Source organism: Mesoplodon densirostris, chromosome 6, assembly GCF_025265405.1.
Source record: "Mesoplodon densirostris isolate mMesDen1 chromosome 6, mMesDen1 primary haplotype, whole genome shotgun sequence".
Taxonomy (NCBI): domain Eukaryota; kingdom Metazoa; phylum Chordata; class Mammalia; order Artiodactyla; family Ziphiidae; genus Mesoplodon; species Mesoplodon densirostris.
Genome location: NC_082666.1, coordinates 20,700,195 through 20,711,631, shown reverse-complemented (window position 1 = coordinate 20,711,631; position 11,437 = coordinate 20,700,195). Strand labels below are relative to the sequence as shown.

Sequence of the window (11,437 nt, the reverse complement as noted above, 5' to 3'; positions counted from 1 at the left end):
TTTTCCCTATGGGGACAATTCTTGGAATTTGGTGTCCACACACTATTAAGACCACATGCTTCATACAGCGGCAATGCAGTCAAGCCCACTTCTTCACTCAGCAGGCAGAGCTGGGGACAGGCCTCTTCGGCTCGGGAGAGGCAGCTGAGGAAGGCGGGGAGGCACTAGGAGCTCTGCTGCTTCTGAAGTCTCTACTCCGCAGCAGCAGGGTGGGAGGATTCTTAACCACTGCGCCACAAGGGAAGTCCCCCCAATCCATTTTTTAATACTCTAGCCAGAGTCATCTTTCTAAAACACAAAACCTTTTGGGATCGCTCAAAATCTTTCAACGACTGCGCTACATTTAGGATAAAGCCCAAGCTCCTTTTAATAATATGTGAAGCCCTGTATGATGTTTACCTTCTTGCATATTCCTCCCTCCCTGCCATGTGTCCCATTGTTCCATCCCTCAAATGTATAAGCTTCTCTCATTATCTGGCCTTTGCATGTTCTTTTTGCCTATAACCCCCTTCCTTCACCTCATTGGCTTGGCTAAATCATCTTTCAGGTCACTTTCTTTGAGAAGTCTTCTCTGACTTCCGTTCTCATCTTGGTTGGCCCAGATTCCCAGGCTAAGTGAGATACTAATCTGTGTTTCTGCAGGTTGCCATGTTTCCTCCATTGTAACGCTCATCCAGTCTTCCACCAGATTGTAAACTCCATCTTGTTCACTTCTGTATGTTCAGTGTTCAGTGAAAGGCTCAGCACAGCATGGGTGCTTAGCTTAGCAAACATCTGTTGAATTGAATTTTAATGTGTTAGAAGCCATGGAGGTCTTAGTACTACTAGTTGAAGATTAGTGTGAAAGATAACATTCTATAGTGGTTCTTTGGCTGGATTCTTATTTCTCCACTGTTTATTTACTACCTTAGCAAACTGATTGATTTAACAACTCTGAAATTTAGTTGTCTCATCTGTAAATACAAATGCTTGAACTTCCTGAAGGCAAATGGTGGGATGATTTTTTTCTTTTTCTGGTTACTAGTATTTTATATATTAGTCAGTTACATTTCCTCTCTTGTGCAATGATTATTCATGTTCTTTGGTACATTTATTTTTTCTTACTGATTTGTAAGACTTCTTTGTACATATATACATATTTTCCATATATTTTGTAAATATTTTACATTCATTTTTTAATTTAAAAATTTTTATGGCCATAGAAATATCTTTTTTTTTTAATTAAAAAAATTTTTTTCAACCATTAAAAGCTGTAAAATCCACTTTTAGCTTACTTGCTGTACAAAAGTAGGTGGCTGGCCAGATTGGCCTGTAGGCAGAGTTTTCCAACCCTTGCACTAGTATGTTCGTTAAATCTGAGCCGTCTTTGCATTCCTGGAATATATACCATTTGAATGTATCATGAATATACTGATGGATTTGATTTGCTAATATTTAGGATGTTTGTGTCTATATTCATAAATCAGATTGGTCTAGCAGAGACTTCAAACTAGTTATAGGGCAGAGATATATTTTATTTGGCCTACATAATGTTTTTCAAAAATTTGAACAAATAGTCAATATTAAAAAATTGGGAGATGTCATATTAAAACTTAGACATTTCTAGCTTTTCTTTTAAAAAAGGAATGTGGCAAAACTGGGGGAATGTGGGCCTAGTTTTGTCACATTTTTGATAGGTCTTCTTTTATCATGTTTTCTATTTCATTAACTTCTACTCTTATTTTTATCTTTGACCTTTGGTCTATAGTTTTCTGTTGCTAACCTTATCTGGTTTTTGTCTTTGCCTAGCCTTGTATCTAGTACTGACAAATCTTCCAGTTTTTTTTTTTCTAGTTCTGAAACAGTTTTAAATTACATAGGCATTATCTGTTTCTTGAAGGTCTAATAGAATTGGCCTCTAAAACTATCTGAGTCTTCTGTAATTTTGTCAGGTAGATTTTTTATTTCCTTTTGTGTTTTGTCTATGGTTAGTGATCTATTAAAAATTTCAAACTCTTGTGTCAATTTTAATAATTAATACTTTCTAGAAAAGCACCAATTTCCCCCCAGATTTTCAAATTTACAAATAAAGTTAAAATGGTTTTCTCTCATAATTTAAAGAATTACCTTTGTATCTTGGCTATCTTTCTCTTTCCTAAACTTGTTTATTTATAGTTTTCTTTGTTTTGACAGAGTTCTGTTTTATTGGTCTTTTCAAAGAACCAGGCTATGGTTTTATTGTTGAAGTCTGTTTTTTAAAAATAAATTTCAACTTTAACCTTATTATTTCCTTTTAAAATTTTCATCTGAATTAGCGTTCCATTTCTCTTTGAAATGAGTCTTTAGTTTAAAGAATTTTGAACATTGTCTTGTTTTCTAAGTAAAGTCATATTTCCCCTGAACTTTCTATTCTGTTCCATTGATCTGTTTGTCTTCTTTCTACATTATTATAAGACTGTTTAACATCTGGTAGTCCTATTCCCCTTTATTATTATTTTTCAAAATTGTTTTGGATATTGGACCAGATGATTTCTTAAAGGCACTAAGGTTCTTTGATAGCTAATGTGAAAATGCACCCAAATAAACCTCTTTAGTCCCTTCCCTCCAAACACAAGTAGTCCTTATTCTTCTTGAAACAGTCAGTCTTAAAAAATATAATCAATCAATCTTTGTATGTGGATGTGCTGTATGTATATAGTGCATTTAAGTGGTTTTTTTTGGTGTGTGTGTGTGTGTTTGTGTATGTGCATAGGATGCATGAAAATCTGTGGGGTGTGATTGTATATATGTGTGAGGTGTGTATGTGGTGTGTTTATTTGTGTGTGGGGTGTATGTATATGGTATGTTTGTGTATCTGGTGTATTCGTGATTGTACGTGGGAAGTGTTATGGTATGCGTGGGTGTGTGTGCAGAGTGTGTGCAGTGTTAATATTGTATGTGTAGTTTGTTTATGTATGTGTGGAGTGTGTGTGAGTGTTAGAGGGATACTGAGGCCCATGACCAGGGGAGCTAGAGTGTTCAGGGCATGTCAGAAAGCCAGGCGTGGTCCTCAAACTCCCTTGTCTTTTTGGAGAAAGCAGGGCCATAATCCTCAACCCTTTCTGGATGTCTGCTATAGACAGTAGTGTGGGTTAATGGGGCCAGTGTCTCCTGCAGTGCCACTGCCCAGGCTCCCACTCACTTCTGTCCTCCCCATCCTGAGAAAAGAGTGACCTGCCCCTTTAAGAGCAGGAAGCTTCTAGTGCTCTACTAAGTAAAGGGGCCTTATTTTTGGTGGTGAGGGTGGTGGAGGTGGTGCCTCCACAAGAGTCAGATCACTATCAGAGTGACACTGGGGTCCCCAACTGATGGGGCAGGAGGAGTCAGGAGGGAACCTGCAAGGCAGCAGGACCTTTGTCCCAAGTAGGGGTGAAGTGCCAAGTGTGGGCCTCAGTCTTTTCTCCCCCACGCCACATACAGATAATGCAAGTCTACCCAGCTCTCCTGCTGGCTTCTACTTTCCTGAATGTGTATCTGCCGGTTGCTCACAGCTTCCTGAGTCCAAGGTGGTCTCCCTTAGTGCAGGTGCTACAGTGGTCCCTGAGCTGTGAAGGGGCCACTGTCACCTTGGGCACATCACTTTTCCCTTTGTGGGCCTCCCTTTGCTCAGACTCCTGAACATCATACTTTCTAATTCCTACAGGGGTGGACCCCGCTTTCAGGGGGCATTCTCAGGCCATGCCTAACTCATGCTCCCATCTTGGTCCCGCAGGTCTACAGCACTTCCAGCCTCCGTGTCCTGTCTGAATCCTGTGGCTTGAGCCTGAGGTTACCCGTTTTCCTTGGCTGGATGGAGTGGCAGAGCCAGGATACTTCCGTGCCCAGAAAGGATGCCTGGACTCAGACTTCCCCAGCCAGGAGAAGGATCAGGCCCGCTCAAGTCCAGGGTGCAGGTAAGTCTGTCTGTCACTGGGCTGGGGCCAAGGGAGCTGGCTTGCCCCTGCTAAGGGCAGTGCTCAAGGAGCTGGGGTGGGGAAGTGCAGAGCAGGGCTTCACAATGCACCAGGATCTGAACAACCTACTGGCCTTTATGTGATTCATTTGCACTTGACCACTACTTTGTTGATTTCTGGGCTCCTTTTCCGGTTTCTGCTCCCCTCTGGTGGCCAGCTGGCCCTGTGGCATCTAGTTTCCTTACCTGCCTCAAGAAGGCAGGTCTGCTCCCTCCACCTGCCATTGGCCATGGGGCAGGAGTGGAGGCCAAGGAAGAACAGGAGGAGGATGGCCTTTAGGACAGACCAGGCCTGGGTTCAAATTTCAGCCCTGCCCACCTTGGAAAAGTCACCTGCCCTCTCTGTGTGAGATTTACCAGGTTTATCCCTGGTAAATTGGGGCTAATACTTTCTAGGGTTACCGTGAAGATTAAATGAGAAGATGTGTGTAAATTGCCCAGCTCAGCCACTGGCACCTGGTACTCCATACATATAACTTTTCTCCCCACTTTCTTTCTTGCATCCCCCAGCCTTGTCTTGAGTGGATCACTGAGCCACAGATATCCATTTGGCAACTGCCGACACTTCCCATTTTTATATTTACATAAGACCGGCAGCTTTCCCCATGGCAGCAACAGAGAGCTGCAGAGCAGATGTCTTTGAAACTGCTCCCAGGAGGCATCCCGTGAATGTTTGCCGACAAAGCAGCGCAGGGGCTGACCTTCCTTCCAGCTCTGCTTCCTCGCAACAAGCTCTGGAGATTGAAAGTGCCTGCCCCCTCCACATACTATACTGTGCATTTCTGTCCCTCAGGTGCTGGGGGCCTGTGCTCCTGTCTCATGGCACCAGGCTGCCCATGGGGGGCCATGAGGCTGGCTGGAGGAAGCTGCTCTGGTCTGGACCTGTGCCAGGCTGCTCTCATCCAAGAGAAGGCTCAAGAGAGAGATTGAGGGGCCAGGGTCAGGGAAGGGCCCTGCAGCTGGTGGGGGGTGGAGGTCCAAGGGTGGAGAACGTTTTTCCAAACCCCACCGTTTGGGGCCAGGAGGGTGCTCCCCTGCCCTTGCTTGGGTCTGGTGAGTACAGGTCTGAGCTTCAAAGCATGTCGCAAACCTGGCTAGCTGCTGGCCTGGGGCAGCTGGGCGAGCAGGCCAAGCCCGCCGAGTGGGCGCGCCAGGAGCCGCGGGCCTGGTATGGGGCTGGCACCTGCAGCCCAGAGCGGCCCCCGAGCCCTGAGCCTCGGTGGGGCCGCCCATCCTGCCGGCTCCACGGGGAGGACCACCGTCCCGGCAGCAGATGGGCCGCGGGCGCCTCCTCCCCTCGGCCGGTGGCGGCTCGGTCAGGTGGAAATCTCCCCATTCAAACCGGCGCGGGCCAATCAGGGCCTGGCGCGCCCGCCGGTTCAAATGCGCGCTGCAGCCGGCCTCCCGCGCTCGCCGCCGAGACACTGGCGCGGGGGCGGTGAACCTGCTGCCTCGGTTACCGGGAGCAACACAGACGCGTCGAGTTACAGGCGCCCCGGCCCGGCGGGAGCGGGGCCATTGCCATGGAGCGCTCCCTGCACCGCGTCTCCCTCGGGAGCCGGCGCGCCCACCCGGGCTTGTCCTTCTACCTCACCACCTTTGGTAAGTGCCCGCGGCGGCTGCCGCCAGGGGCTGCTTCACCCTGCCCGCAGCGCCCAGAGAGGGCAACCCCCTCGTGGTGGCAGGTGAGGCAGGGAGCAGCCATCCTTCTGTTTGGGGACATCTGCCTCCCGTGGTCGCGCAGGAGGGGCTCAGGGCACAGGCTCAGGCCGCGCAAGCCGCTGGGCCCCACCTGCTGCCTGGCCACTGGGGCCGAGTGCAGTCGGTTGTGCCTCACTTGGCTGGGACAGTCGTGCCCCAGTTAATCTTTCAGGGATGGGGTTTGCCACCACGGAGCTTCCCATTAACAAGCAGCTCAGGGTTAAGTCAAGGTCTTGTTACTACATCTCCAGACCTCCTCAGTCCTCTTTCCTTTGGCTCAGGGACAGGACAGGTGCTGGGTCAGCCCCGATGGCCTTGGCTTCCTGTGGGCTCACCTTGGAGAGGCTGCAGCGCCCCGGCTCCAGCGGATGCCTGACCTGCAGCAGAGGTGGGAGAATTCTCTCCTCCAGGAGCTACTGCGCTCTCAGCAGGGTCCCAGGGCTGCCCTGGGGGCTTGAGGCGGAAAGAATTGGGCAATAGGCTCCTGCTTCCAAGCCCCTAGATAACAGGAGTGGGTCCCCCCAAATAACAGCTGGGCAGCAGCTGCCCCAAGGGTCTGGGCAAACCTGGCCTTCCAAGTCCCCGCAGTAAAGATAAATAGCCGTGTCCTAGGATACAGCTCTCCCTAGCCTTTGTTTCCTCACTGGTTCTGCAACTCTCTGTGGGCAGGGAGTTATGTCTCCTCTCTGAAGACTTGAGATCCCGAGAGGAAGGTCTCCCAATGAGCCAGCTGCAGAGTTGGTACCTGAGCTCAAGCCTTCTGGGATGACGTGTACAGCACGTTTAAAAAAAAGAACTTTTATACAATTTTCCTCATGAAAGTTGGGGCAGTTACTGCAACGTAAGTGGACTTTGCCCACATTTCAAAGACAGAGCACCTAAGGAGTTGTGCCCTCCTTGGGGTTCCGGCTCTCCTACTCTAGGGCTTACCTGTATCCGTACGCTTGGCTCTTCACAACCTGCCTTCTTCTCTAGGGGTAGAGGGAGTAACGGAAAAGCAGTGGCTTGGCCCCTAGAAATGGCCTGTGGTCTGGCATCCTGGAATTCACGGGTCCAGTTGGTAGAGGGTAACAAGAGTAATTAACTCAACACCGTTTGTTGCATGTTCATCACGTGCCATACCGTGTGCCAAGTGCTTTCCCTGCATCATCTCATTTAATCCTCCCAGCCGGTGGAGGCAATTCCTGTTAGCCCCATGAGAATGTGGGATTCTACCAGATAGGGGAGGTTCCCGGGATGCTCTGAGCTGGTGGTACTGGGGTGGTCAGGAACGAGTGGCGGAGAGCTGTGAGGCCTTGTTACCTTAGCCGTGTCCTGATTAAAAAGTAAAAAACGTTTCACTGTTTTTTCTCCTTATTATCATGGTAAGATGTATTCATTGTTGAAAACTTAGTGAAAAGAAGAAAGCGAAAATCACCTGTAATCTGACTCCCCAGAGGAGGCCATTGTTAACATGGTTTATATCCTTCCAGACTTATTTCTCTGTGTGTGTGTGTGTGTGTGTGCGCGCGCATGTGTGTATTTGTGTGTGCCTAATTTTAACAAAATTGAGATTCTGCTGTATGTACAGCTTTGTAACCCGTTTCTTTTCCTTACTGGTATGATGTGACTATTTCCTTGTATCAGCCCATATTCTTGTACTGAGTTAATCTCCCTGCCAGATCTGGGAAGCTGGGGAGGGTCCAACCCAGCAGGGAGTGGATGACCTGCCCAGACATGGCCTCAGGGCTGCGTTGGGTGGGTATCAGGGTGTGATGTGACCTGAGTGTGCACCGGGGCGGGCAGGAACCTGGTGGGGTGGGGAGCCTCCCGCTCCACGTATGCAGCCTCCTCTCAAATCTCTCCGTGGACTGACACTGGAAGAGTTCTCTCCTGCTTCCTTCATTAGCTCTGTTTCCTTGACAAATGCCGTCCCTCTTCCAGGCTGCTGATTTCTTTGTACACTGAGTGATCTTTGCTTGTCTGCTTGGGAATGAAGAGTTTTACCAGGGCTTTTCAAACGTAGCCAGTTATCAGAAGCACCTGGAGATCCCAGAGATCCTGGTTTAATAGGTCTGGGGTGCAGCCAAGAATCTGTAATTTTAAGAAGCCACAGAAGTATTTTGTTGATGAGCCAGGTTTGGAAGCTATGGATTCAGAGTCAGTTGGCTATCAACTATTCAGTTTTTGTCTATCAACTATTCAGTTTGATAGCCAACTTGGACTCCCTTAAAATGAAGGTCTTTGCTAAGTTTTCCTCAGTTCACTGGCTTATCCCCAGCATGGCAGGTAGCCCCTGGCCTTCAGCAGTGGGCTCTGCCCTGGTGGAACCAGAGGAAGCTGCTGCTTAACTGGTAGTTCCTTGAGCACAAATAGGTAAAGGGAGCTAAATTTCCAGCATCTCTGGAACTAAAAAGAAACAAAATTGTTTTGACCAGAATTTTTTTTAGGGAGAATACTGTATGGAATATGTTGTGATTTATGTATTTGTGTGTGTGTGTGTGTTTGTGTGCATGAGTACAGCTCCTTGTACCCCAGTAAGGGGCACCTTTAAGTAACGTTAGTTGGCCATACATTGTTGCTTTCTAAGGAGGTGGCCTGGCTTCAAGGGAGGGGGGTAAGTAAACTAGAGCTCGAACCCAACTACTACAGAGGGATTTTATATTTATAAGAAATGGTATAATTTGAAGAAGCCATTACAGGTGCACATAAGTTTTTTTTCCTTCAGGATTATATATTTTAATTTTATTAGTATATTTGTTAACTTAAAAAATAGCTTTTTTGAGATATAATTTACATACATACAATTCACTCATTTGAAGTATACAATTAAATAGTTTTCAGTACATTCACAGAGTTGTGTAACCGTTACCACAGTCAACTTTAGATCATTTTTATCACTTCAAAAAGAAACACTATACCCTTTAGTTTATTACCCCCAATTCCCAATCCCCTCTGTCCCCTAACTCTAAGCAATCACTGATTTACTTTCTGTCTTTATATACTTGCTTATTCTGAAGATTTCATATAAATGGAATCCTATAATAGGTGGCCTTTTGTGACTGGCTTCTTTCAGTTAGCATAATGTTTACAAGGTTCATCCATGTTGTAGCATATATCAGTATTTCATTCATTTTTACAGCTGAGTAATATTCTATTGTATGGATATACCACATTTTCTTTATTAATTCATTGATGGACATTTGGATTGTTTCTGTCTTTTGGCTGTTATGAATATTGCTCTGCTATGAACACTGATACACAAGTTTTTGTGTGGACAAATGTTTTCACTTCTCTTGGGTATACACCTAGGGGTGGAATTGCTAGGTCAAATGGTAACTCTATGTTTAACTATTTGAGAAACTACGAAACTCTTTTCCAGAGTGGTTGCACCATTTTGCATTTCTGTCAGCAAGGCACGAGGGTTTTGCTTTCTCCATAACCTCACTATTATCTGACTTTTTGATTCTAGCCATCCTAGTGGATGTGAAGTGGTTATCTCATTGTGGTTTTGATTTGCATTTCCCTGATGACCAGTGCCATTTAGCATCTTTTCATGTGCTTATTGGCTACTTGTATATCTTCTTTAGAGAAAAATTTATTCAGATTCTTTGCCCATTTAATTTAAAAATTTAAAATTAAATAACCAATTTAAGGACTACTTGTTTATTTTTGAGTTGTAAGAGTTCTTTATATATGCTAGATACTAGTCCCTTATCAGATATTATTTACAAATATTTTCTCTCAATCTGTGGGTTTTTTGATCCACTTTCTTTTTTTTTTTTTTTTTTGCGGTATGCGGGCCTCTCACTGCTGTGGCCTCTCCCGTTGCGGAGCACAGGCTCCGGACGCTCAGGCTCAGCGGCCGTGGCTCACGGGCCCAGCCACTCCGCGGCATGTGGGATCTTCCCGGACCGGGGCACAAACCCGTGTCCCCTACATTGGCAGGCGGACTCTCAACCACTGCGCCACCAGGGAAGCCCTGATCCACTTTCTTGATAGTGTTCTTTGAAACTCAAATATTTTTCATTTTGATGGAGTCCAATTAATCCATTTTTAATTTGGTTGCTGTGCTTTTGGTGTCAAATCTCAGCATCTATGATCATATCCGAGATCACAGAAATTTACCTCTATGTTTTCTTCTTAGAGTTTTATAGTTTTGAGGGCTTCCCTGGTGGTGCAGTGGTTAGGAGTCTGCCTGCCAATGCAGGGCACATGGGTTCGAGCCCTGGTCCGGGAAGATCCCACATGCTGCAGAGCAGCTAAGCCTGTGCGCCACAACTACTGACTGTGCTCTAGAGCCCGCGAACCACAACTACTGAGCCCGTGCGGCACAACTACTGCAGCCTGTGCACCTAGAGCCTGTGCTCCGCAACAAGAGGAGCCACCGCAATGAGAAGCCTGCACACCGCAATGAAGAGTAGCCCCTGCTTGCCACAACTAGAGAAAGCCCGCGCGCAACAACAAAGACCCAGTGCAGCCAAAAATAAATAAAGTAAATAAATTTATATATAAAAAAAGAGTTGTATAGTTTTGACTCTTAGATTTAGGTCTTTGAGTTTGAGTTAAAAGCTTATTTTAAAAAAACATTTTGAGTTAATTTTTTTATATGGTGTGAGGAAAGGATCCAACTTCATTCACGTGTACATGGTATCCAATTGTCCTGGCATCAGTTGTTGAAAATACTATTATATCGTCATTGGATGGTCTTGGCACCTATGTTGAAAATTAATTGACCATACATACATGAGTTTCTTTCTGGACTTTTAATTCTATTCCATTAATCTGTTTGACTATTCTTATGCCAGTATCACACTTTCTTGAAAACGGTTGCTTTGTAGTAAGTTTTGAAATTGGGAAATGTGAATCCTTCAGTTTTGTTCTTCTTTTTCAAGATTGTTTTGACTATCTTGGGTTCCTTGATTTTACATATGGATTTAGGCATAATATTTTATATAGAAAATACAAACCCAAGTTCATAAAAATGTTTGATAAGTATTTAAAGCATATTTTCTTGAAAGAATACCAACTTATTAGCTTGCCTGAGGCAACAGATAATTAACTTACCTGGGATTTGGTCCAGGGCCTGAATGTGGTGAGTGGTCATGGGAGAGAACAGCTTGCCTTTCCCCCAGAGTGTCTGAGCCAGGAGGTGATAGGCAGGCTGGACACGTTCTGAGGGCTGCAGGGAGCTGTGGCCATTCGGTGACACAACCCAACTCTCTTTAGAACGGTTATACCCAAATGAAAGCTGTGGGTAGCGGCGCTGCCTGTAAGCTCTAGAGAAAGTGCCTGGAATCTTGGGTTTGCTAGAAGGAAGTCAGAAAGATGTGGTTCTGCAGGCAGAGTAGACTAAGGAATGTCGTTAATTTGGTGGGCATTTTCTTTGTTTTTCTATGTTTGTTGTGATAGTACAATATTAGCTGGGACCTGTCCCTCTCCTTTCTCTGCCTCTCATTAGAAGCCGCAGAGATAAAAAGTCCATTTTCTGTAGTGAGAATGAAGCTTGGGAACAGATGCCAGGCAGGATGATGTGTTGGGCAGTGTGAAGTCAGGCCCTGAACTTGAGGCCTGCGACATATCCCGTCCCCACCAGCTGCCCCTGGCTCACCCGGCTGCCCTGAGCCCAGGACAATGGGGAAACCCATCCAACCATTTCTCAAGAGATTGTCATTTGCTGGTCAGGGGCCTCAGCATTTATTGGCTTTCCTGTCATTTGGAGTCCATTTGCTTGGGAGCATTCAGAAATTCTCAGAGTCTGGCCTGTTGATAACCCTTTGTTTTCTT

At 45.9% G+C, this 11,437-nt stretch overlaps 1 protein-coding gene across 1 annotated transcript in view; it reads left to right on the top strand.

The window, feature by feature from the left end:
- The first annotated feature begins 5,493 nt into the window (after positions 1-5,493).
- The window catches only part of RGS3 (regulator of G protein signaling 3), a 126,769-nt gene continuing 120,825 nt past the window's right edge, over positions 5,494-11,437 (top strand). Inside the window, exon 1 of the mRNA XM_060100673.1 lies at positions 5,494-5,572. Coding sequence (XP_059956656.1) covers positions 5,494-5,572 — 79 coding nt within the window. The remainder of the gene's footprint in view (positions 5,573-11,437) is intronic.